The sequence below is a fragment of the Euprymna scolopes genome, chromosome 12 (assembly GCF_053919585.1).
Source record: "Euprymna scolopes isolate OS-2025 chromosome 12, ASM5391958v1, whole genome shotgun sequence".
Classification (NCBI taxonomy): Eukaryota; Metazoa; Mollusca; class Cephalopoda; order Sepiida; family Sepiolidae; genus Euprymna; species Euprymna scolopes.
This window is the reverse complement of record NC_136493.1, coordinates 150105598-150133588: the sequence shown is the minus strand read 5'-3', so window position 1 is coordinate 150133588 and position 27991 is coordinate 150105598. Positions and strand designations below refer to the sequence as shown.

At 36.2% G+C, this 27991-nt stretch overlaps 2 protein-coding genes across 9 annotated transcripts in view; one reads left to right on the top strand and one right to left on the bottom strand.

Moving 5' to 3' along the window:
• Window positions 1-27991, top strand: part of LOC145291542 (uncharacterized) — a 459128-nt gene that overhangs the window by 375325 nt on the left and 55812 nt on the right. For 6 of the 8 annotated variants that reach the window (XM_080137554.1, XM_080137553.1, XM_080137547.1 and 3 more), the window contains one exon: window positions 5150-5227. The exons of the other annotated variants lie outside the window; for them this stretch is intronic. In XM_080137554.1, the coding sequence (XP_079993680.1) occupies window positions 5150-5227 (78 nt within the window). The remainder of the gene's footprint in view (window positions 1-5149; window positions 5228-27991) is intronic. 8 annotated transcript variants of the gene reach the window in all.
• The window catches only part of LOC145291545 (uncharacterized), an 84155-nt gene continuing 79726 nt past the window's right edge, over window positions 23563-27991 (bottom strand). The window contains exon 3 of the transcript XR_013869456.1: window positions 23563-24695. The gene's annotated coding sequence lies outside the window, so the exon portion shown is untranslated. The remainder of the gene's footprint in view (window positions 24696-27991) is intronic.

Here is a 27991-nt window from a genome sequence, read left to right as displayed (position 1 = left end):
CATGTGATACATTACATACACACACACATACAATGCATGCGATACATTACATACACACACACACATACAATGCATGCGATACATTACATACACACACACATACAATGCATGTGATACATTACATACACACACACATACAATGCATGCGATACATTACATACACACACACATACAATGCATGTGATACATTACATACACACACACATACAATGCATGTGATACATTACATACACACACACACATACAATGCATGTGATACATTACATACACACACACACATACAATGCATGTGATACATTACATACACACACACATACAATGCATGTGATACATTACATACACACACACATACAATGCATGTGATACATTACATACACACACACATACAATGCATGTGATACATTACATACACACACACATACAATGCATGTGATACATTACATACACACACACACATACAATGCATGCGATACATTACATACACACACACATACAATGCATGTGATACATTACATACACACACACATACAATGCATGTGATACATTACATACACACACACATACAATGCATGTGATACATTACACACACACACACATACAATGCATGCGATACATTACATACACACACACATACAATGCATGCGATAGTTTATTGTTATTTCATTATATGGGAGAGATAAAGATTATTGCTGTGACTTAGGTCTGGTGTTGCCACATATACCAACCAAACCATTAAAAAGGCCATGGTACTTAATAGACAGATCTGAGCATTATGATCAGCTGGGGCTCCTTTGATAGCCAATATGGGGGAACCAATTGGTATCTTAGAAATGTTTGCCCTTCTTATTTCAGATAACAAGATACAACAGACCAGGTAAATAAATATGATCAGCACAAACGAAAGATCATACAGAGGAAGAAATACATGATAAAGATTAAACGAATAATAGAATGTTATTAGATAAGAAATGGAGTTTTGTTGTTGTTGACACAAGGGGGAAGAGCTGCTCAGAGGATCCTTTCCAGCTTTGAGTACAAAAACGGCTTTGAAATCTAGTGGGCAGTGCTCTTTTCTCCTCTTTACTACTTCTTTCTCACAGAAGAGATGTGACGAGTCTGTCTCTGCTCACTTGTGATTTTCATAACAGGTGCTCCTTCCTCCTGTACAATGTTCACAACACTCGTCTAGCTACAACCATTGTCAACAATTTTCTTTACTCTCTATCAGTGCCTAAAACTAAACGAAAATTCCATGAGCAAAGTTTCTTACCTAGAACTGTAGAAGACAAATACTGTGAGTCTGTTTCCCAAACAATTTCTTTTTGAACCGTCCTCTTAAATAATTAAATCCTACCCAGTTTCCACCATTACCAAGCATCACTGAGATGTCTAACACTTTACCCTCAAGTGACCTCTGGGTCTTGATAAGCTGTGATTCTCTAGTAAAAAAAAAAAAAAAAGTTTTATTTACATGTGTCGAACATAATCCTAAAGCTATGACAATGATTTTCTGAATACCTGAAATATAAATTTCAATGTCTGTATGTGTGTTTCCTATGGAGAGAAAGATTAGATTATCTGGATAAAAGCTAAAAGTGTATTCATATGTAAAATTTTCTAAAGAAGACAATGGAAGTGGTTCTGAATGTCTATGTGCCCCCACCCCAACCCCGGGCAGAAACCTCCTTAAAATGTCAAATACATCCATTCCCAGGAAAATATTGGAGGAAGTGATAAGAATAGAGATGAGAGAAAGAAGGATAAATTAAGACCTGGCCAGAGATAGGTTAGCTTTAAAGTCAATTTCTAAAACCTGTCCAATGCATGCTAGCATGTAAAGTGGACATTAAACTGAATATGATTGCGATGACTTGTTAGACTGAGGCATTTATTTCCATTCCCGTGACTTTTTTTTCATAATTTTTTGTGTAAAAATAAACATTCATTAACTTTGCCAAATTGGAACAACATATTTTTTCATAATTTTTTGTGTAAAAATAAACATTCATTTAACTTTGCCAAATTGGAACAACATATTTTTTCTACTTTTGGCTGAACAGAACAGCACCATAGAAAAAGACATGAAAAATTGTGGTGAATTGAGAACGTAGGTGTGCCAGGTTCAATTCCAGTTCGTTCTACATAAACACTTTTTTTTTTACTCACATTCACCATTAACACGGCACCAAATGGCAATAATGTTATAAAGTTGTATATAAACGGTACCAAGACAGCGTATGTTATATTGTCGTGGGGAATAGATGAGTGTTTAAATACATACCTTTATAAAATGTGAATACGTGTGATCATCTATTCATGAGTATCTTTGAAATTGATATACATTATGTTTGAATGTAAAAATATCAAATGGGATCATACCTTTTTCCAACGGTTTCCATGTTGCTTGGTTCAGCTGTTTGGATCATTGAACTGAAATAAAGACTTTTAACTTCTTTGAGAGACAGACTAACCTGAAACGTTGATATTTATTCCAGAATTGTCCCATCTAGAAGTTACGACCACCGTTCTAAATTACATTTCTAAGCATGTTGTCTTGACTCGCTTCCTCAGTCGTTTTGGAAAACCCATCTTTTCTCGTTGGCTCCAAAACCAGACTGAACTAAAACTCTCACGGACCACATATCCTCCTAAGATACACGTCAGTTTAAAGTTATTTCTACGTCAGATTTGTTTGAGGTTCAGCTATTTTGAAATTGTTGTTCCAAAAAGTATTTGTTTATATTATTTATGTAAAGATTGATTCTTCTATTTTATTCCAATATAAACATTTATCTCAACAACAGTTTTTAATCTCAACAAACTATTAATCTATCCTAATTTGCATGGTTATCAGGTATTGTCCGGGATTGCTTTATGCAACACTTACTTGACAAAGTGAGACCTATTAAATTGAAGACTCTTTTTTGGACCCTATCCAAGAGGGAGAGATTAGTGGCATATGCACCATCCCAGATCTAGCAACAATACTCCATGCTTGGGCGAATGGTGGCCTTGTAGATGTACAGGATACTCTCAGGTGTGAGTAGTCTTCTAGCACGATAAAGGGAATCCACCTTCTTTGCAGCAGCTTTCGCACTTTCATCAAATCCACACTTTCCTGGAAAGGAGTTAAATAAAATAAAGATCTTCAAAATAGGAATCCTATTGTTATTTCCATCGAATGTGTTCAATTGAGTTTCAATCTCTGGTTCTTCCTTGTAAGACATCACAGCAAGAACTTGACTCTCTACCACAACTGCAAAGAACCTCTCATCTGTGAAACATATTACCACAGATCTGCTTCCTTGCAGACTACAACAAGTCAACAACTACACTCATCATTAATCGTCCTCATAAGTAGTCTGATGTTTTTTATTCCATTCATCAGTATCAGTCTTCTCATAATATTCGTCATTATTCAACTGACAATACATCCATCTCATTAACCTTTATCTCTGAGTGGCTTTTGGCCTTTATAAGTGATAATTCATTAGTAACAAAAAGCATGAAAGCTACTTGCCTGATCATAAAAGATTATGTTATACGAGATGGAGTATTCTGATCAGCTGAGCCTAGAAAGCTCAAGGTATATAAGTGGCTGAGGGTTTCCACTTTCAATCAGACAACCTGAATTTGCCAGTTTCAGGTCAGGGTAACTGTCTAGGCCAATTTGATGTGAAAGTACCTGAAATTGACGATGACGGCAGACTTCCATCGATGCATCTAAAAATGTATTTTTTTCATAAGAAATACAACTATTTTGTGTAAGAAGAAAATATGTTTCTGAATTTTTGAAACGAGGATTGATAATTTGGATTATTCCGACTATTGTCCTCATCTGGAGTGTCATTTGCACAACATTTTCATGTAACCTCTGACCTTCTTCAGGTGTATCTTGTCGAATTCAAATCTTTGTCAAACTCGGAAATCTGCATAGAATTTCAGAACAGAACCCGTTATTTAATTCAAGAGGTAACATGCTTCCATTCTGTCAGCCATGGCTTGCTTTAAGTCATAAGTAATTCACAATTGTATTTTGAGGATTGAACCGTCAACCTCTGGAAGAGTGTAACTTACAACTGAATTTTACTAAGTACTGTATCGACTATGCCATGGGTTCTTGCGGAAGAAAATATACATTGGTTTGGATTTTTTAATGGAGAAAATATAGTATTAACACAAAATCAATCATGTTTGAATGATTTTTGATGTGGTGTCATGCTAAATCTGTTTCTTTCAACTGCCATAAAAGAAGTGTTGAATGTAAATATGGTCCATAGATTTTGTCAGTGGATTTCACATGTCTCTACTTTTGGACAATAAAAACTTTATTAATTTTTATTTATTGCGGACTATTATCCTCATCCTTTCTTAGTTGTTTCACAACGTTTTGGCCAACTATTCCTCTGGTCTTCATCAGGTGGTAACCGTGACGGGATAGAAACTCTGAATCTCCTGACTGCATTCTCAGCAATCACTGCCTTCTGTAGTTGTTGTCTCACCACGTTTTGGCCAAGTAAACGGCTTTGGGTAGGATTGAAACCGCTATCTACAGACAATTCTCACCGGGAACCATAGAAATTCAACGTCTCTATCAACTGCGCCACGGGCCCCGAGGATAATAGTCCGCAATAAATAAAAATTAATAAATAATACTCATCTCAATGAATTTCAATTAAAATAAAAAGCAGTCTTTACCGAGACTATATCTTTCCTATGAATTGTCATATTAATAAAACTTTGGTGGTGTTAGTACTAGCCTTCACTACAGTAGTTGTATACCCATTATTGCTAACAGTTCTGAATTTTTTAAATGAGGGCTGATTGTTATATTACTTGTATTGATCAAACTATTGTTCTCATCTTGAGTGTTATTTGTGCAGCGTTTCGGTCAGTGTAGCCTCCAACCTTTGTTAGGAATCTTGGAAAAGAAAGGAGAAAAGTTACTGGCTCCGTAGATGGTTTTATATTCTTGGAGTTGTTTTTGTTTTCTTTGCCATGGTTTTGTATGTGTGAAAAAACATAACACTGAAAATGAGAACAATAGTCCAATCAAAACAAGTAATGCATTATTACTAAGTTTACTGATGTTGGAACTGTTGCGTGTCCACTCTGTGGTGCATGTATAATTTGTCCGTTGCATGTGTAGGTACCAACACGCTACCTTGGTTTGACCGTCTCATCAAAGAGGAGGCCAATAAACACAGTTGTCATCTACAGAAAAATGGTAAGACCAGAATTTCCGCATCTTTTTACATGGTGTCAGAATTCTGCTTTTACTGCATCGGGGTCTTCTTTTACTTCTTTTTTTAACAGATTAATTACGGTTTCTTTTCTCCCTGGTTTTTTACGTTTAATTACTGGTTCTTTCCTTTCATCTAACACTCTATCAACTTACTTTTTAAAATTAGGTGTGTGTGTATATATATATATATATATATATATATATATATATATATATATATATATATTATTTTATCAACAATTCCTTTCTGTTGCAAGTTTAGAATATAATTGTCTATAATACCAACTCAATTATAATCTCAGCTCAATGAATTTTCAAAAGAGTTTTCAGAGCATATATACGTAAATTGAATAAAATCACAACCTACATGAATAGAAAAAAAAAGTGAATTTCTATTCATGTAGGTTGTGATTTTATTCAATTTGCGTATATATATATATGAGCAAACAGTTAATAAAATATGTTAAAAACACTTTGAAATGAGTTAAAAACATATTTAATCTGAAAAGGAAACACTAGATAAATGGATAGTCCTTAATCCGCAGAGTTTCGAAGAAATACTCTCCTTCTCATCAGAGGGTAGGAATTAGCAAAATGCGGGATTGGATTTTGCATGCAGAAGTATTTGATGAAACAACAAGTAAGTCAAAGATCTTACTTGAAAACAAAATAAGTTAAGCAGAGGGAATATGGTAAAGAAAAAGGTGATTACATATGAATGGATAGTCTGGATAATTTTATAAATATTAATTCTTTAATATTTATAATTTACTTTAATTTTACCATCTTGGATCATTTTGGTAAATTCAATTGTAATTTTCATTTTATATATATATAGTAGCGTCCAAAACTAAGGGACAAAATTTTAAAACCTAATATTTGTTAGAAATAACAACTGTGAAAAGCTGAAATGTTGACAACTGGTAGTCGTTATCATCCATAATAACATACGAAAGGTTCTAAAATCTATGTTCAATCAATTCCATAATTGCATAATTTTCCTACTTTGCCAACATTGCCCTTTTTCCTGTTGACCAATTTCTCAGGCACCACTAGAACCCAAATGTATGGAAAACAAACAACCAATGGTTTCAGCGTTGTCGATAACATTTTTTATTGCCTTTGTTTGAGGGGGAGGGTGCTCATTTTTTTTTTTTAACGGAAAATTTGTGTGCTTGTATTTTCATTTTTACTCAGCAAATTTCTCCTTTAAGTGTTTCTATTACATGTAAGACGATGTATTACATGTACAGGTGGAGTGGTCCTGGATATGACCTTAAACCATATCCAGTGGTGAGTCCCCAGCTTGCGGGCTTTGGGGAGTGTGGAGCCACCCTTTAATTACCATTGCTCCCAGGTCCACTCTGACCCGGAGTGGTAGTACCTGTTAGGGTCCTAACTATGGGTTAAATAGAAATCGACTTGAAAACAGCAAATACAGGGTGACCCCCCCAAAAAAAAGCTAAATGGGGGCCATCTAGAACATATGCTGTAGAACGAAAAAAAAAAAAGGCCAAAGACCCTAGTGTTTTGATGTGATGTTTTGAATATAATAAACTAGTTATGACCAAAGTTTCATTTCATTCGGACAAAACACTAAGAAATGGGGCCTAATTAGAGTTGGGGCCCGTTTTTTTTTTTTGGAGGGGGGGGGTCACCCTGTATATTCTATTAAAAGAATTTTCTTCAAAATCTTTGGATTCGGCATTAAATAATCTGAAAAAGGTTGATATGTCGTAAAACAAAAACAACCAACCAACCAACAGGTGGAGTGAAGTACTATTTCAGTTTGTTTTGTAACATTTATTTTATGGGAGGAAGACTCATTTTCTTAATTATTGGCCACAAGATACCTCCAAAGCACACCATAGAATTTAACCTTATGTAAGACGATGTAATTTAATATAGGTTAATATTATCGTTCTAAGTTTTGTACTATTCAAAAGAAGCCTAAAATAAACTGCCAATAAATAAAAAATAAAATTCCAGTATACAAAAATAATAAAAATGCAAGACTAAAATCGTATTTACATTTTCAATGCCTTAAAACAATGTTTGTGGCCACTTTTAATGCGTAGACACGTGTTTTATAAATATAATCAACTAATGGTTAGATTTTCACGAAATTTTTAGTGCTTAGTGAGTTTTGGATCAATCTATAAATATAAAAGCAAAAATGTATGTATGTATGTATGTTCGCTTTTCCTCGATGTCCACGAAAGGCTTCTTTCAAACAAGCCCTTGCTCGCTTCACAACTTTTTAAAACTTTTTATATCATCTATAAATTGTAATATCTACGAATTATCCACGGAGCTCGCCTCTCTATTTAATTTTATTGACTTTCAAACCTTAATTATTCCACATTTCCCGCATCGGCACGCGTTACATTCGCTTTTTGGTATAAAAAAAAGCGAAACTCGACTCTAATCACAGGCCGAAAGCCAGTTTGTTCAATGTCGACTTCGTCATATCGAGACGAGGGAGCAGGTTTTTAAAAACAAACAAACCCATTTATTCAAAACTGTCCCACACAAAATAACTGCTGAATACCTATCGCCGTCACGTCAATCAAAAATGCGCACCTGTTTTTTTTAAAACACTTTACTATTTTCCAACTGCACGTCGTCAACGCTTCGACTTTTTTTCACATACCCCGAAAAACACCCGGGCAACGCCGGGTACCCCTCGCTAGTCTATACATATAAAAGCGAAAATGTATGTGTGCTCGCTTTTTCTGTATGTCTACAAAAGGCTATTTTCAGAGAAGCGGTCAGTCGCCTAACAACTTTTTAAAACTTTTTATATCACAAGTAGATCGTAATATCTCAGAACTAACAACAGAGCTCGCCTGTCTATTTAATTTGCTCGACTTCGGGAAGATAAATATTCAACAGTTTTCGCTCGCCGCATGTGGGTTAGGCCTTTTCCTATAATAAAAGCGACACTAATTCTTGCGTTATTTTTCTGGTCTCGATCGCCGGAAATGCCCGAAAGCAATCAGCTTTGATCAATGTGGAAATATTATTTCCTTATATCAGAAGACAATTGCTATTCAATTTCGACAAGTGGAGCTGTTTCCCCCTACCCCCAACGTCTTGGGAAAATAAAAAAAAAAGAAGCATTCCCGCACTAAATGAAATGCTACCCCGCAGTCAAAAGTTGACCTCATTAAGTCATTAAAACGTGCACCTGCTAATTTAAGTAATTAAATAAATTCAAACGGGTTTCCGTTAGCATCTCGCGGTGGCCCAATGGTTAACGTCGCACTCTTTTTTTTTCACACTTTAATTTCCAACTTTGCCTCAAGAGTTCGGATTCGGGTTCGATCCTCATACTTACCTACCAAAACATTTTTTTTTTTTAACTCCCCCTTGGAGCTTTGATTTACCTAAAACCACACACACCTCTAAACACCCGGGCAACGCCGGGTACCACTCGCTAGTTTATATATAAAATGTAGTTTTTGAAAAAAAATATGAAGGAAAATATTTTTTGTATACCTGATATCACGTATATTTCAATTTATAAAATCTGAACAAAGTATATTACAATTCTTTGAAATTTTAACATTGGCGGCAATAGAAATCAACCAATCGCATGGCGGTGCTGTTTGCCTCCTTAAGGTCTTGGTTTGAGCAATGAGGACCCAATCAGCAGTTTTCCCTAAGGTGGTGCATCGTTTGTACCTCTCCACATGAACATAAAGGCGAGGCGTCTAGGCCCCACTTGTGGAGATTGTCTTTTGTTTTGCCTACTTTGGCTCTGGCTCTATTTAGAGTCACCCAGTTTTTTCTACCATGGTTTGAACCCTGGGGGAGTGTTTCTTTTGGGTCTGGTAGGGCTTCATTTTTATTCCTGCTGTTATAGTCTTGCCATCGTTCCATCCTATAGGAGGCAACTTGCCTGGGATCGATTTCCTCTATATTGATGAAGCTACTGCGAGATTTTAGTCTTTGTCTCACTGATTGGTGGCCAAACAGTGAGTGCCTGTGGTCGTTAAGCTGTTTGTACCGTTCTATTCTGGTGATGACTTCTCGCCTGATATGTGGTGGTGGAATACCCATTACATATGCTGAGGTTACATTTATTTTTTATGTTTACAATGATATTGTATCTAAAAAATGCAAATAAATTCAATATTATGTTTTGAAACAAAAAATATCTCGTGTTTGAATGATTAATGAGATGTTTTTTTCATTATTTTCTCAATTTTCGTTCAGTAAAACAAAAGTTATGATGAATTTACTGGTGTTCAAAATTGTAAAAAAAAAGTGAGCGACATTTTTTAGGACTGGTTTCCATAGGAACCACATCGCTTCAGCGACTACTGTTGCTACCAATTCACCGCTCGCAAAAAAAAAAGAGAAGTAACAAGTGAAATGGGGAATGAAAGAATGAAAGGAAGATAATTAAGGGATTTTATTGAAATCAAATGAGTGCCGTACATTGGTATTACATGTGTGTATGTTATATTTATGGGGGCAAAAAAAAAATAAGATTGAAATTAAACAAAGAACAAGTAAATTTACTGGAAGCCTGGAAAAATCATGGATTACAATAGAAAAATGCGAGCATGAAAAGTAATATGGTTAAGCTTTAACATGGAAAAGTAAAGGACTACTTGTTAAAACTGGAAAAGAAAAGGACAAGATATTCTAGTAAAAAATATAATAAATTTATAACTTAAAATATTGCAGCATTAAGAATTGATTATATAATGTTATGAATTGAATTTAAAAAAAAAATTCTTTCTATTGTAATGTATACTTTTATATACTACTAGCGGGGGGTACCCGGCGTTGCCTGGGTGTTTGGAGGTGTGTGTGTGTTAAAAAAAAAAAAGTTTTAGTAGGATTGAACCCCGAAGCCTTGACGCAGAGGTGGAAACAAAAGCCAACCACTTAACCATCTTGGCCACGAGTGAGAGAAATTGGTTAACGTGTTAAGTTAAAGGTTATAAAGTGAGTTAAAGAGGTTTGATTGACAGGTAGCCGCTTAATGAGGTCATCGCAGGAGCGTTACGATGACGTGGCAGTATTTTAGTTACTGCGAGACAGCTTTTTTGGGTTTATTTACTTTGTTTCAATGCGGGGCAGTTTTCGCTTCCCTCAAGATGATGGTGGGGGTAACCAGCTCCCCATTTAAAGGGGATTGTCCAAATTGAATAGCAATTGTCTGATATAAGGAGAAACTCCACATTGATCAAAAGATGATTGCTTTCTGGCCGTTCCGACGTGAAAGCCGAGAACATGCAACATTTCAATTAGTTTCACTTTATAAATATAAAAGCGAAAATGTATGTTTGTATGTGTGTTCGCTTTTTCTGTATGTCTACAAAAGGCTTTTTTCAGAGAAACGGTCGGTCGCTTCACAACTTTTTATATCACATATAAATCGTAATATCTCACAGTTAACAACGAAGCTCGCCTGTCTATTTAATTTGCTCGATTTCGGGAAGATAAATATTCAACATTTGTTGCTCGCCGCATGTGGGTTAGTCTTTTTCCTATAACATCTTGGGAAAATAAAAATCCCGCAGTTAAACTTGACTTCATTAACTCATTAAAACGGGCACCTGCCAAATCCAAGTAATTAAATAAATTCAAACGTGTTTCCGTTAGCATCTCGCGGTGGGGCAATCGTTAACGTCGCACGTTTTTGTGTTTTTTCACACTTTAATTTACAACTTTGCCTCAAGGGTTCGGGTTTGATCCTCATACTTACCTACCAAAACATTTTTCTTTTTTTTAATCCCCACCCCTCCGGAGTTTCTACACACACACCTCCAAACACCCGGGCAACGCCGGGTACCCCTCGCTAGTTTATACTTAAAAGTCAAACAAACAGGCGACATGGCGAAATAGCGTGATTTTTATAAAAGTCGATGTAAATAAATCTAGACACGATGTGTGTTCACAAATCCTCGATATTATGATTTAGACGGTATATAAAAAGTTTTAAGACATAGTAAGCCCCTCGAGAATCACGGCGAAAAAAGCCTTTGCGAGACATACATAAAATGTCACACACATTTTGCCTTTTATATACATAGACTAGCGGATGGTGTTTGTAGGTGTGTGTATGGGGGGGGTAATTAATAATCCTGCTTAAATATTATAAAAAAGACGATGTAAAAAAACAAAAAAAACAAAACCAAACGGGGAAAAAATGGCATAAATAAACCTGTGTATGGGGGGGGGGGTAGACTAAAGAATAAGCGAAGTAATAAAAAAAAAACGTTGCCCGGGTGTTTAAAGGTGTAAAAGAAAAAAAAATAGTTTTGGTCGGGAGGAGGGATTGAACCCGGAAGCCTTGACACGGAGGCGGAAACCAAAGCGAATTACTTAACCGTCTCGACCACGAGTGAGAGTAATTGATTAGCTGTTAAGTTAAGACTTATAAAGCTAGTAAAAGAGGTTTGATTGACAGGAAGACGCTAAATGAGGTCATCGTGGGATCGTTATTTTTAGTTTTCACTTCCCCCCAGATGATGGTGGGAAGGGGGGAAAGCAGCGCGAAAGCCGAGAACAACATTTCAATTTAATTTCACTGCATTTATACTAAAATGTAGGACAAACAGGGGACAGAGCGAAATAGCGCGAATCTATATAAAAGTCGACGTAAATAAATCTAGAGATGACCTGCGTTCCCAAATCCTACATATTATGATATAGGGGGTATATAAACAGTTGTAAGCGATAGTAACAAACCTGGGACCGTGTGTGAGAAAAGCCTTTGCCAGACATACACGAAATGGTCACACACATTTTGCCTTTTATATATATACTAGCAAAAGTACCCATCGTTGACTGGGTTCAGAAACAGCCTACAGAAAATGGACTTTGATTTATTAAAGTATGATAGGTTATGAAAAGGAACAGTTGTAACGAGATAGCTTCGAATTTGGGGGTATCAAAATCAAAGCAAAATATGATGAAAGTAAAAATAAAATAGATAAACCCCATAATTTATTATACCATACCTGTTCACACTGAAACACTTATCACAATATTCTGTGGATCTATATTAAAAAACCTTGTTAAACTTTGTGACATATTTCCATTCTATGGAGGTCAGACGCGAACGAACACCCCATAATTTTATTATACTATATTTCTTCAAACTGAAACATAATTATCAAAGTATACTTACGCAGATAGATATGAAAAGTCTTTATTAAAGTTTGTGCCTATTTTCATTCTATGGAGGTTAGGCGCGAACGCAGACCCCACAATTTTATTATATCATCCCTATTTAAGTTAAAACATATTTATCAAAGTATTATTATGTACATCTATATCAAAACACTTGTAAACGTTTTTTTTTTTAATTTTTAAATTTTTTATTTCCATACTTTGTGGACCAGGCGCGAACGCAGACCCCACAATTTTAATGAACCACCGTTCTGCCAGATCAAACATACCCATTCCTGTGTCTCGATACATCTATCATTATATGTAATCAGTTGTTTAAGATATTCAACCATATAGGAGCCTATTCGTGACCAGATACACATACACACACACACATTCAGCTCTATATTATAGATATATACTTGTTTATTATTTATTGTTAATATTTGTTTTTAAATATTTAAATACTTTTCTTTTAAAACGCCTCAATATGTAAGAAGTTCTAATGAGTTTAAAATGTCTTTGCTGCAAACAGCGACATATGCGAACAGTTTAACTCTTTGCATAATGGATGATAAAGCGATGATAGAATCAGCTGTCACTTTATTAAATAAAATTGATAATTCACCCTTTTTTTAATGTTAATTCTTTCAAAAGGATATTCAGCGAAATACAAGAAACGAATATTCCGTTCTGTTATAAATAATAACAAGCCTTAAGAACGTTTTTATGTTTAGTTTTTGGATCTTTTGTTGTAGAACCCCGTCAGTAATAGTTTTACGAGTTGGTTTTGTTTTACAGCATATCAACTTTTGGCCCCCCCCCCTGCAGAAAATCGATCAGCTGACCCACTTCTGATGGTCCTTTTGGGCCAATATTTCGATATTTGTCGTCCGGAGGGTAGGGCTTTAATATGATATCAAGTTTGTTAATTTTTTTTCTGTCTGTCGAAAGTTTTTAGCAGACATACAAACACACACACTCACATTTTGCCTTTTATATATTAGAGAGACTAGCGGGGGGTACCCGGCGTTGCCAGGGTGTTTAGAGGTGTGTGTGCTTTTGGGTAAATCAAAACTCCGGAGGGGTGGGGAGGGGGGTTAAAAAAAAAAAAGAAGGTTTTGGTAAGTATGAGGCTCGAACCTGAACCCTTGAGGCAAAGTTGGAAATTAAAGTGTGAAAAAAAAAATGTGCAACGTTAACCATTGGGCCACCGCAAAAAACTAACAGAAACACGTTTGAATTTATTTATTTAAGTATTAAAAACAGAATTGACACGTGGCCGCAATAAAAATTAACTCTGCTGCTTCTGTTTGACCTCATTAATGAAGTCAAATAGAAGTAGTGGACTTAACTTTTGCTGCGGGACAGCTTTTGGGTTTGTTTACCCAACTTTGGCTGGTTGTTTCCCCAAGATGTTGGGGGGGAGGGAAACCAGCTCCCCATTGTCCAGATTGAATAGCAATTGTTGGAAACCAGCTCTCCATTCCCAAGATCTTAGAGAGGGGGAAACCAGCTCCCCATTGTCCAGATTGTAAGGAGTTCAGACCCACATTGATTAAAGCTGATTGCTTTCTGGACGTTTCGGCAAAAGCCGAGAACACAATCCGTTTGAATTTAGTTTCACTGTATTTATACTAAAAAGCAGGACAGGCATGGGGACAGAGCGAAATAGCGCAAATCTCATAAAAGTTGACGTAAATAAATCTAGAGGCAACCCGCATTCCCAAATCCTAGATATTATTATCTAAGGGCTATATAAACAATTCTAAGTGATAGAAAAAAAGCCTTTTCGAGAAATACAAAAAATGCTATAGACTAGCGGGGGTATGCGGTGTTGCCCAGGTGTTTGGAGGTGTGTGTGGTTTTGGCTAAATCAAACTCTGGAGAGGGGGGGGGTGTTAAAATAAAAAACATAAAAAGTTTTGGTAAGTATGAGGATCGAACCGGAACCCTTGAGGCAAAGTTGGAAATTAAAGTGTGAAAAAAAAACATGCAATGTTAACCATTTGGCCACCGCGAAATACTAATGGAAACACGTTTGAATTTATTTATTTATTTTAGTATTAAAAACAGAATTGACACGTGGCCGCAATAAAAGTTAACTCATCTGTTTCTATTTGACCTCATTATTGAGGTCAAATAGAAGTTGCGCAGTTAACTTTTGCTGCGGGTTTGTTTTGGGTTTGTTTACCCAACTTTGACTGTTTTTTTTCCCCAAGATGTGGGGGAAACCAGCTCCCCATTGTCCAGATTGAATAGCAATTGTCTGATATAAGGAGTTTGGCCCCACATTGATCAAAGCTGATTGCTTCTGGATGTTTCCCGGCGCGATGCCGAGAACAGCATTAGCTTTGAATTAGTTTTGTTTTTTATACGAAAAAGCCCAATCAACACGTGAGAAGCCAAAACAGCAATAATTTTGTAAAAGTCGCTGTCAGTAAATCTAAACGCTATGTGCTTTCCCAAATTGTAGATATTATTATCTAGGGAGTATATAAACAGTTCTAAGCGATAGTAACCCCCTCTCCCCCGGGAGTGTCGGCGAAAATAATCTTTGCGAGACATCCATGAAATGATCACACACATTTTGCCTTTTTTATATATAGAGATATATAGATAATCTGTTGAATATCATCACGATTGTATGACATCATAAAATCAACATGGCATATGTTAGTTTATATATTGTTACATATGTTCAGTAACCAAACATTTTATCACATCCACAAATCAAAATGGTGTAGGTACCCAAAATTATTCTTGCATTTCCTTTTGAAGATAAACAATTTGTGGGAATTCTGATTATCTATTTTGTCCATAAATAATAGGACATAGATTCGTCCATTTCTCCATGTTATTAATGAATGTGATGCAACTGAATAACACGGTACAAATTTCTCTATATAAATACTAGCAGGATCCGTGTCCTGGTGGTGCCTAGGAAGAATATAACTTCAATAAGCAGAAGTTAATATCTCCAATGATGCTGGATTAAACAGAGCTGGGGGGGGGATAATGAGACACCAAGGTCTTATGTACGACATGAAAAGAAACTGGAACTTTAGGAAGATCTCTATCATTCCAGTAATTATAGGAGTGACTGGACTCCTAAAAAAGAATTTCAAAAACTCCCTGGTAAATATACCCAGTGAACCAAGTACAAAAAAGATTCAAACAATTGCACTTAAAGGAACGGTCAAAATCTTAAAAAGATCTCATGGTTGGAATATACATTGAAATTGTAAAGAAATATTTGCTATCATTATTTCAAATCAGCTAGATTCAAAGACATTCTTAGCATTTTCTAGATTGTATATTTTGTTGTGTTTGCAATTGATATAAATCTCTACTCTTTTGAAATGTAGCTTTCCCCTATCACTAAATCTATAATTTCTTATTTTTCATCCAGACATAGGTAACACAGTGTATTCAGAGATTAACGTACTTTAGCTTTTTTTTTTTTTTAAATAATTTTCTGAATCTTTTATCGTTGTGACTCAATTTTTGCTAGGTTCTGGGTGATGATTTGGATTTTTTTTTTTCCATACCCATACAAATTTTCTGTTATGTCAGACTACTTAAACTTCTTTATACCGGACTGTATCATAAATCTAGGAATAGCTAATCAATTCGAAATATCATATCATATTTGCAAATAAAAAACCCAGAAAAGTAGGCTTTTCTAACCAGTCAACAATTAGAAATAATTTCCTCTCACTCTTACTCTGTCTTTCTATCCCTTCCACTATATTTCTCTTACTCATTTTCGCTCTTTTGCCACTTTTAAAAAGCTACTACTACTACTACTACACAAATTGTATTTGACATAGAAGATTAATTTTGCATATAAATAACAATGAAATAATGTCATAGATATTGGATGCCCCCCACGTAAGAGTACACAACCTAAGAGGATTGGATTTGAAATTAGCTGCTAATAGAAAACACACACACACACACACACACACACACACACACACACACACACACGGGAATTATTTTGAAACTGATACGGACCTATTTAAATAGCTTTGAGGTAGTAACATGCTAAGCTGCTTTTATTGAATTCTTTTGAAACAGATTTACATGGCAGACAATTTTATGCATTTAAAATCTGTAACAGCTTAAATATGATCGTTCATGTTGTACATAATTTGAACCTCATTTCATGTTTTTTTTTCTATCATTTAAAGCATAATGGTTAGAGTGTTCACAAATGGATCATGAGACCCAGGTTCAATCCTCGATCAAGTCATACTAATGACTCAAAAAAATGATTCTTGATGCCCCTTTGCTTAAACACTCAGCATTATAAGATGAGGATCAAGGTTAAGTGGAGTAATCCTGGAAAAAATATAACACTTTTCCGTAAATCCGGGTGTAGTAACCAATGTCTTCTGGTCACTCTCGACTACGGTTGATCACTTTACTTTTTTAAGTAGAAACCTGGATGTACGGTTATTTGTGACAAAATCGAAAGTACAATATGTTTATTTTAATCTTATGCTGATAATTCTAACCTAACCATATTAGAAAAGTTGAACAATTAAATAAATGGATAATAAGTAAAAGTTGTCTGTTTTATTTAACCAAAATGATTGGGGTGAATGGATACTACCTATATATATATATATATATATATATATATATAGTGAATGAATGACAAAAGCCTATATTCCAAAGTTCATGTTGACCATCTTATAATTTATTCCTTTAATTCAGTTGACATTTACAGTATCTGTTTTGTAGCACAAAATCAATCACTTAATTATTATATCAATTAGTGAATCTATTTTGCCCTCAACTCATCAGAAGAAACAGCAACAATCAATCCGTTACAAGCAAATTGCGTTTTGACATAATTAAAATCCAAAAATTTGGAAGAGAAGCTTATAATGCTTCCATTACACCATTTTGAATTTTAGAAATAAAGTCACTAAACCCATCTATTTTTACTAACAAGTTCTATTAATTTATGAATCTCCTACCAGAATGTTCTATTTAAAAATTAGTAAATTTATTAATTCTAATTTGTGTATGCATACTTATGAATATAACATCAATAATTATAAACTAAGAATTGTAAATGTCAACTAAATTAAAGGAATAAATTATAAGATGGTCAACATCATGAACTTTGGAATATAGACTTTTGTCATTCATTCACTATATTGCTCTTTAATTACATTGAGCTTCTTAAATAAGGATTTGTATATATTATAAAGAAATAAAATATATTTCCACAGAAATATATATATATATATATATATATATATATATATATATATACAGGTGGCAAAAAGAAAGGCTGCAAATTTAAGCTAAATTTAATGTAACTGTTTAAACAAACTATACCTCATTTTATTGGCCTTTTATTCCTCTATATTTTACCTGTTCATATTTGACTTTTAATGGAAATATTCTAGTGTTCACTTCAATTTAAAAAAATAACTTCAACTTGAGGAGGCAAAAAGAAAGTCCGCACAATGGAAAATTGTTATTTAAATGTAACTTTAAGACATTAACGCAACACAAATACAATAGGAACACAATGAACTAGTTAACATTTAGTAGCACAGCCCTTCTGCAATTTGACAGCCTGCAATCTTTTGGGAATTCCTTATTAATGTACTTGGTCGAATTAATTCGACCTTGCAAGCAAATTATAGGCCCTGGACCATTGGTACTAATAATTCCCCACACCAAAACTGAACATCCACCAACTTGCAGCGTTGAAACTAAGCACCTAGGATTAAATTCTTCATCTTTCCTACAACAGATGTACTGCCTACCATCACTGCCTATCCTATTGAATTTGCTTTTATCGCTAAAAAGCACTTTTGACGAGTCATGATCTTCATTGCATCTGACGAAGTCCAGACAGCGCTTTCTGTTCTTTACAGAAATCATTGGCTTGTGTCTTGTGTCATATCCTCGCAAATTAAATTCCTTTAATCTGTTCTTGACAGTAGAAAGAGAGCACTTTTTAACAAGATTGCACTGTTGTTGGATTTGGAGAGCCGTTTAAAATCTGTTTCTTAGGCTGCCAATCTTGATAGCATTGTCTTCTCTGTTAGAAGTAACTCTAGTACGACCAGATTTAGGGGCGTCACAAACACTGCTGGTGTTTTGGTGCTTTTGCACAGTCTTTCGTACCGTTTTCTTATCACATTTCGATCTGTGGCCGATTTCTCGATTGGATAAACCATAAAGGTGGAGATTAATGAGCTCCTGACGATCACTACGAGAAAGTCATGGCATATGCACTAAATGTTATACTGTATAACCTGGAACAACAATTACGATTAGAGATGCTTTGTTGCCTGTTGGTGGATATTTTAAACTGATTTAGGGACGATAATTTAAGCTGGCTTTAAGCGAATTTGTTGCTGCAGACTTTCTTTTTGTGTTAAATGAAAGGCTTTTGCATGTTTATTATCAATCGTTTTACTATTTCATTTACTTCTTCATTTTCTTTTTACTGCTACTAATAAGGGTCTTTTAAGAGTGTGTTTTTTACTTTTACTACTAAGGGTCTTTTCAGTGTCTGTGTTCTTACATATTTTCTTACGTGCAATTCACTGTTATGTGTGTGTGTTCTTATCATTACCCCGTTTCTTGCCTTGGAAGGTCTCAAGACATGTATGTGTAAATAACATAATGTGTACATACCTGCTTGCCTGGGCCAGCGGATGATATCTTCTTGGACGTTGGTCTGCCATCTCATTGGGAAGTGGTCACTGCAGACAGATGCATCGATAAACAACAAGATGGATTTGAAGCGTCAATCTTTTATTAAAGGCAAGCCTATCATCTCGAACCCTGGTTGTCAGAGAGCCGAAACTCCAATCTGCTTCCTCTGCTGCCTAAACCACTCTCCCCCATGTGATCACCACTTATCAAGGCCCGGAAGCAACTCAGGGATAAGGGTTATTGCAAGTACATTACGTTAGTGAGGAGATTTGCTGAAGTGTTTACTTGAGGGGGCGGTTCATAAGGAATTTGTTAACATTGGACTTGAAGACATCCAAGTTGTAGTCTGGAGGGAAGCAGGCAGACGGAACAGAGTTCCACAGGCGTGCAGTTCTAAGAAAGAAGCTTTGTTCATGGAATCCACGTTTTGATTTAGGCACAGATATAGATTGGGGGAAATTTTTCACAGTGGATTCAGCTAGACGGGTGTTTTTCGTGAAAGATTGGCGAGGGGGGACCAGAGATTGGAGTTCAGACGAGCATCTGCCATGGAAATAACGATAAAACAAGGACAGGCTCGCAACATCTCTTCTGTGGGAGAGAGGTTGCAGGGTAGAGAAAAGGGCATCCCCCACTAAGCCACGAAGTCTATTTTGTACTCTGTCAAGGCAGGATAGGCTGTTTTTAGCAGCTCCTGCCGAGATAGGGCAACAGTATTCCATCCTTGGACGTACTTGGCTTTTATATAGATAGAGAATCGCATCAGTAGTGAGATATCTTCTGGAGCGGTAGAAGGATCCCACCATCTTTCCAGCGACCTTGGCAACAGACTTGATGTACGTGTTCCATTTCAGATCAGGAGTAAAGGTCAAACCCAGAAGCTTGTCAAAACACGGGGCCTCACCCAGACGAGAGCCATCCATCACAATTGATGCCAGCTGGGGATCAGAATGTTGATGATATAAGGATAGGAGTTTGGTTTTGGATGCATTAAAGGTAACCAGCCACATCTTCCCCCACTGAACCACGCGCTCGAGATCAGAGGAGAGAGAATCAGAGAGAACTTTGTCATTTACAGCCTTTGATGTGTTGCCGTAGATGGTCGTGTCATCAGCATAGATGTCAACGAATGATTTAAGTATGTGTTTAGGGAGGTCATTGATGTAGATCAGGAAGAGAGTTGGGCCCAGGATTGACCCCTGAGGGACTCCAGCATTTATATTGCAGGCCTCCGATTTTTGTCTATCTACCACTACTCTTATGAGCCTATTGGAGAGAAATGATTTAATGATTGAGAAAACATTTCCAGTTATACCGTAGCTGGAAATCTTGTGAAGTAGACCCTCATGCCATACCTTGTCAAAGGCCTTTGATATGTCAAGAGCAATTGCCCTAGAAAGGAAGCCTTTGTCAAGAGATTCACTAATCCTGTGGGATATAACCGTCAGCACATCTGCGGTAGATCTTGCAGAGCGGAAACCATATTGTGTGTCACTAAGAAGGTTATTCCTGCTGAGGTGGTTGACTATTTCTCTATTTAATATGGATTCCAGCAACTTACTCATAACACACAGGAGACTTATAGGTCTGTATTGAGAGGGAGATGACTTATCACCTGAATTCTTAAATACAGGGCAAACTGATGAGGTCTTCCAGGGAGTCGGAAAGCACTTCTCCTTAAGGCAGCGCTTAAATAGTTTCGTAAGTATGGGAGCAAGTTCTGGTTGAAGCTTTTTTAACACTATAATTGGGATGCCATCAGGGCCAGTTGCTTTACTGGAATCTAGGTTCTTTATTAGCTTGGCGACCTCATGCACGGATATTTGTATGTTACCTAGCTTGTTCTGTGTTATAGGAGGAAATATGGGGAGTTGATGGCCTTCGTCGCATAGGGTAGAATTAGCTGCAAAGTTCTTTGCAAATAATTTGGCCTTGTCTGACGCTGACGAGATGACCTCTGGTCCATTGATAATGGTTAGGATAGAACGCACACTTCTGTTCAGGATCCTATTTGTTATTTGCCAAAACTGGTGGGATCCAAGACGCTGATCAGCTACCTTGGATTTAACAAACTGGGCATATAGCTCTCTTGCATTTTTTATTACTCTTTTACAGTGGTTGCTGGCAGGCCTGAAAGCAGCTTTAGTCTCAGTGCATCTATTACGTTGGTAGCTATGGAAAAAGTGATTTCTGTGTGCGATAGCAGCAGCACATTCTGAGGAGAACCATGGCTGGCTGTTAGGTTTTTGTTGGAATTTTTTAGATGGTATGAATTGGTCTATGCCTACAATTAACCATTCGGTCAGATCTGATACTATAGAGGACACATCCTTTTTAAACATGGAGTGCAAAGGTAAATCAGATATGAATGTACGGAAGCTATCCCAGTCAGCCATAGAGTATCGGTATACAGTACGGTGGAGGGGTACATCTGGGGGCTTCTTACATTTCGTTTTTATCTTAACTGATACGACGGAGTGGTATCAGCTCAGGGGAAGTTGAGAGAAAAAGGTCTAGGAGGCTTGCATATTGACCGGATGTATCGGGCACACGGGTGGGTTCGCGAACAATCTGAGTGAGGTCATAAGCAATGGCAAAATCATGACAAAACCTCCCCTCATCATCTGTCTTATTTGAATGGGTCAGCCATTCCACGTTATGGACGTTGAAGTCACCACATATGTGGATGTTAGCCGAGGGATGTGCAGACAGTATGTGGTCTATTTTCTCAGATATGCTCTTAAAGATAGTAACTCCGCTGTTGTGGGGCCTATAGAGGGCAAATATAAATGCAGTGGTGTTAGCAAGTGCAACCCTGAAGCACATATAGGGTAAATTAGGATCTTCTCTAGAGATATCCCTGCCACATGGGAAGCCATCCTTAATGTAGGCACATATTCCATGCCCATGACGATCTTGGGTGTCAGATTTAGCTGTTAAATTTGAGTATCCATTAATTATGAACTCATCTAGGGAAGTGGTCGGCCCTATTCCAGTTTCACTTAGAAATAATATGTCCGGTTTCGTCTCCTGTAATTGTGTTTCAACCTCTGGAAGGTTGGAACGTAGACCCCTGATGTTGAAGAAGGAGACCTGGTAGTAGGGGTCTACGTTGAAAGATGGGGTTCTAGGTTTAATCGAGTTTTTATTCTGGAGATATTTCATGTTGAGGTTTGGGGATTTGTGGAATAGGTCGGCATAATTGGTTAGAGCAGTACAGAGAGGGAAAGTAAGAGAGAAAAAGACAGGAAATTTTTTTTTTTTTTGTGGCACACGAAAAGGTAAAGCCGTAACAATTACCCACTAGTATGGCATCGAGAGGCCCCACCAGAGACTACTGCATGGTCCAGATCCACTCACCAAATGGCAATACAGCAGTCCCAGTACTTTGCGCCTGCTGATAGGACAGCCTCCTTAGTGGTTAATCCAAGGTTCGGGTCCCTGACTATCAGGCGGATAACATCAGCCCAGACAAACATTTACCTCCAGCACCCTTACTAGTGACATGGCCACAAGGACAGACAGAGACAGAAAAATTTCTGACATCTCAGACTACTGGTCACCAAGTACTACCGACCTTTAAGCAGCTTTTTCTTCGCCCTTTGTCAGAAAAATCACTCATTGAATGAGGACTGAATGACAAAATAGGAGAAGCGAGAGTTACTGGAGCTGCCGATAACACATCCACTGTATTATCTACTCTCCATTTAAAAAAAAAAAAAGGGGGGGGGGGAATGGGGACAAATGACTTATTTAAATCTAAGTAGTAAGTCCGGTGCTAAGTTAACAATTCAGGACACTTTTGATGATAATCTCCCGTCCCATATTAATGGGTGGAAGTTTGTCGTTATCTATCGAGTTTAAATCATTAGAGAAACTTCATTTAATCACATAAATTAAATCATTAGAGACTACTTCATTTAATCACATAAATTAATATATGAAAATATAATTTTATGCATAAATTGACAGTATTTACTTCAACAGTGCTCAATATATAGATAGGGCTAGGTAGTAAGTTATAAAAATAGATATGGCAATTAAGCACAGAATATTCCGCGTTTCATTCTTTTGAGAATTCGTCAGGCTTATGCCTGATGAGCTCTCATGAGAATGAAACACGGAATTAATTGCCATATATATTTTTATAACTTACTATATATATATATATATATATATATATATATATATATATATATATATATCCATCCATCTATCCATAACCTTTGAGCCCCTAAAGGGGCATAGGCCATCTACAACAATTTGTAGATGCTTTTGTAGCGAGGGGTTCTTTTTTCAGGGGGCGGGTGCTGGACCCACATCCAATCTTCCCAGAAGGAACATAGCCTTCCCAAATGGTCACCCATCTGGTACTGGCCAGGCTCAACATTGCTTAACTTTGGTGATCTGGCGAAAACCAGAGGTGGGGCATGTAGACATTTGGCACATATAGTGTAGCAAAGAGATTCAGAACCACTTCCATTGTCTTCCTCTGAGAATTTTCTAAGCATGATATAAATTTCATCAGAACAGAATATATTTGAAATTTTAGAGGAGGTTTGACTCCCATAGTTTTCTTAGGTTGCGAAAGCATTTAGAAATTCAGACCATTTCTATTGTCTTCCCTGAAAATTTTATATATGTATATGATTTTAATTTCATAAAAATAGAATATATTTCAAATTTTATAGACGTTATACCATCGGAGTGCATTTAAAGATTACAACCATTTGCATTGTTTTCCTCAGTAAATTTTATACAATAGATGGGGATTCTTTAACTGTTCTTTCGACAGGGAACAAACACTCAGACATTAATTTTTTATATATACATACAGTGATACACATCTGTGGCACCTATACTGGAGAATATCGGTGGGACTACTCAGGCATTTTTATATGCTATTGTGTGAACTTCGTTTTTGTTATAACCGATTTTTTTTTGTCAATTCATTTTATTTATTTATTTATTGAACAAGAAACACGATTGAACAAACAAATCTTTTTTTTTTCCCATTTGCAAAACTAATTCTTGAGGCAAGGGCAGACAACTCCACATTTTTCAAGTAGGAGTTACTTCTCTTGGCTGACACCTAATTGTTCTAATACTGTACTCGAAGATGGAGAGAATGTTACATTTGGTTAAGCATCGAATTTCTGAGTTTGACCACAGGCCATAATGGAGAGGAATAAACATCAAGATTTGTGTTAACATCCATTTTAGTTTAAGAGTAGACTGCTTTTTTGGATTTTATACTTTTTCTTTTTTTCTTTTAAGATATTTCATATCAGTTTTCTTCGTTAAAGATTGAACTCCTTACCTCTAGGTAGAATTCACTCTAGAATTACATTTTGGAATCTTATAGGTGTCTTCAAAACATATATTTTTCTATTTTTTGTTTTTTCCTTTTGTTTTTTTTTTTTTTTTTTTTTTTTTTTTTTTTTTTTTTTTTTGGCTCTTCTGCAATGTTTAAATCAGATTATGCCCTGAAGGCTGTTAATATCACTATTATTAACTTGCTGCATTGAAGATTTCTCTTGGCGATAATATATGAACTTGAATCTGCCAGTTTAGGTGGAACTCTTCTACTGCTGCAACTATTTCCTGTTTCTCTCTTTCTCTGAAAAACAACAAAAAAAGGAAAACATTTGATTCTTCCTCTTAGTCTGGTAGATTGTAATCTTTGTGGCAGGTGGGAGTGGGTGGGGGTAGTATGAAATACACCTTCTTTGAAGAATCCTGATCTCGAAGGTCTGACAAAAACTTACTTTGTCTCATTTCCCCTCAGAGGTTCCCTGTTATCTAAGAAGAGTGGAGAGAAGAGGTTACAAAAAAAAACAAAAAAACTCATAGTTTCAGTTCTTGTGAAGCGTATATTTTTCTTTCTTTTCTTTCTTTCTTTTGTTAGTAAGGTCATCCGGCATTGCCCAGATATCCTTTTGGTAATTTTCCATCTATATTGCCTTAGTCTTATTGATTTATTTTTTTCAATTTTATTATTTCGTTTTTATTTAAGGATGGAACATCCTACCGAATGCCAGATATTGACCTGCTATTTCAGATACTCCAACCAAGAGCTCTTTTTAAGATTCTAACCGTCCCTTTAAGTACAAGTAGTTGTATTTGTCTTGCACTTGGTTCACTGAGTATATCTGCCAGGTAGTTTTTGAAATTGTTTTTTATGAGTCTAGTTGCTCTTATAATCTATATATCTATAAAAGTGACTGTGTCTGTGTGTCTGTGTACATTTCCCTATGCAATAACTGTCAATTTTTAGTCTACAGACTCGAAATTTGATATACAGGGTACTGAGATTTGGGAAAATCGATGTGATCGGTTTTTGGCCAGAAATTTGGCGATTAAGGCGTCAAATTTCAACGATTTGACCTTTGAGAACTCTGCCAAACTCCTCCGACAATTTTGGGTCTACGCACTTGAAATTTTAGATATAGGTTCCTTGGACATGGATCTAACTTAATAACTTGATTTGAGCCCAAAACAATAAATTTTAAGGGGTCATAATAGAGGTCGAAGTAAAAAAAAAATTGACCTCTACGGTCTCTTTCAAATTACTCAGACAATTTCTGGTCTAAATATTTGAAATTTACATAAAGGGTATTTAGAGATAGGGCAAGCTTTTTCATCAGTTTGGGTCGAAAATTTTTAGTTACCAATATATAAATATGTATGTATGTCTGTTTGCATGTCTGCCTTAAACTTTCAATAGAGGCGACGGATTTTACCAAGATCAGTATCATTTTAAAGTTCGACCTTTCATATGATAAATATCGAAAAATTGGCTAAAAACATTAATATCTTCCCCTTCAACTAGGCACTTTTCTACAGGGGGGGGGTCACTTTTTTCGCCGATATTTTTTAAAGTTCTCCTCTCCTTTAGATTGTCTAGCCTTAATTTTAAAAAATGTCGCTTCCAGTTTGGCGGTGGTCGTAACAGCATAAACGTTAGCTTTTACCCCGTTCTTTTCCTCCTTTGCGGTATGGGTTCGAGCCTACTACCAATTTTTTTTTTTTTTGCTCAACATACACATCTAAATACCCGGGCAACGCCGGGCTGAAATGCTAGTTACTGTATATTTGCATGTGTTTTCTTTCCTCCAAAGTCACTTTGATAATTTCACATTGAATTGTTTTTTTCTTCATTTACTACTAGCAGTAATACCTGGCATTGCCCAAGATTGAATGAGGAACACTACTGTTCTTTTTCACTATGCTCATAGCATCATATTTTCTTTTTTTCTCACCCGCATTTAACTCCTTCAATATAGTCGTAAAAAGGTGAATTTTTGGAAGTACATGCCTAAGGATAGTCCGGTCTGCATGAAGTCCTCCTCATTATTTGCAGCTATTCATTAACCATTCACACCAATAACAACAAGTCTCAACAGTTGTGTACAAAATTGGGGAAGATTTGACGCACACACAAAAGAATGGCTCGGAAGCAATGTTGTCGCTCTCACTCTATTTGATGTGTGATTCTGCACCTCGCATGTCTTTACTTGTCACATGTAGAAGTAGAGATGACCAGAGTATGATGGATCCTGATGCCAACTCCACCTGGATTTTCACCAGAGTTCAGTTCACAGGATTGCAGCCCTAATACGACTATGGGAAAAGTATGAACCCTTAATTACTTATTCTATTGGTTATCACTTAAGAGTGGTTGTGCTAGCACCTTTCCTGATTCAGATGGCATCTCAAATGAGTACGGTACAGGTTTTGGCATCTGACCTGAAAAACTTTATCCACACAAATCTCTTAAATATATGAGCCACGGTGATTACCTCAGTTAGCCTTTATAGTTTTCAACCAAGATTTTCTTCTGCCACTTTTGCCAGTGTTCAACTGAATTTGTCAGCAGGACAACATTGAGTTTGACTAAGTTTGACTAAGTTTGACTAAGCCAACAAAATCTTCAGTCATGAACTGTAAAAAATCATATACGTAAGTTGGACAAAATAATGGAAAATAATCAAAAGCAGTGGCAGCCCTCTCATGAAATCCAGCCGTGTGAATCTTTTGGTCAACAAGTTTTTGTTGAAACGAGATTGTCCAGATAATTTAATTAAGCTCTGCTGAAATTTTGGGGTCTGTGGCTTTGTGCTCTTTTTTCATAATCCTTACAAAAGCTCTACAATCTCTTTCAGACAACTTCAGCTTTCTTCCATAATTTTGTTTGGAAGAGGATGTTTTCTGTTTTAGAGGCTATCAATACCTTTGAAACAGTTCCTCTCAGTCTGGCTAATATTTTAGCCACTTCTGTTAGTAGTAGCTGTCATATGGGAACTGACAATCTTCCCTTTTTTGAAATCTGATAGATCCATTATTTTAATTTTTCTTACTAACATAGCATTCATACAAACTTGAAAAATTATTTATTGCAATATATAATAATCAATAGAGGATCGATTCTATAACAACAAGGTTTGTACAGACTTGAAGTCCTTGAATTTTTGCCTTGAAAAGGCCTTATTTCTATTATTACCTTGAAAGATATGGAAAATGTCTTGAAAATCATATTCGCCATTAGAGAGTCCCGTACACATAAGGAAAGTTTGTTTTAGAGTGGAGTGTTATTTTTATTCCTCACCGTTTTTTGAGGTGGGTCAAATCTCCCTCTTTTTTTTTTTTTTTCTCTCATTTAAAATTTTATTTTGTTGTAGGGGGAGGTAGTGGCGGCCGCTGTAAATAAAAATTACTCCCTCTCTCTAAAAAACAAAAAACAAAAAAAACTTTCCTTGCCTGGACAGGACTCTCTAAGGGCGAATACCCCCCCCCCAAAAAAAAAAAATAGTGATAACCGAAAACGAGGCTAGTCGGGCTGAAAAAAAAAAAAAAAAATTGAACAAAAAAAATTGAACAAAACGGCAGTAATTTTGTTTGGAAATTTTAAAAGCT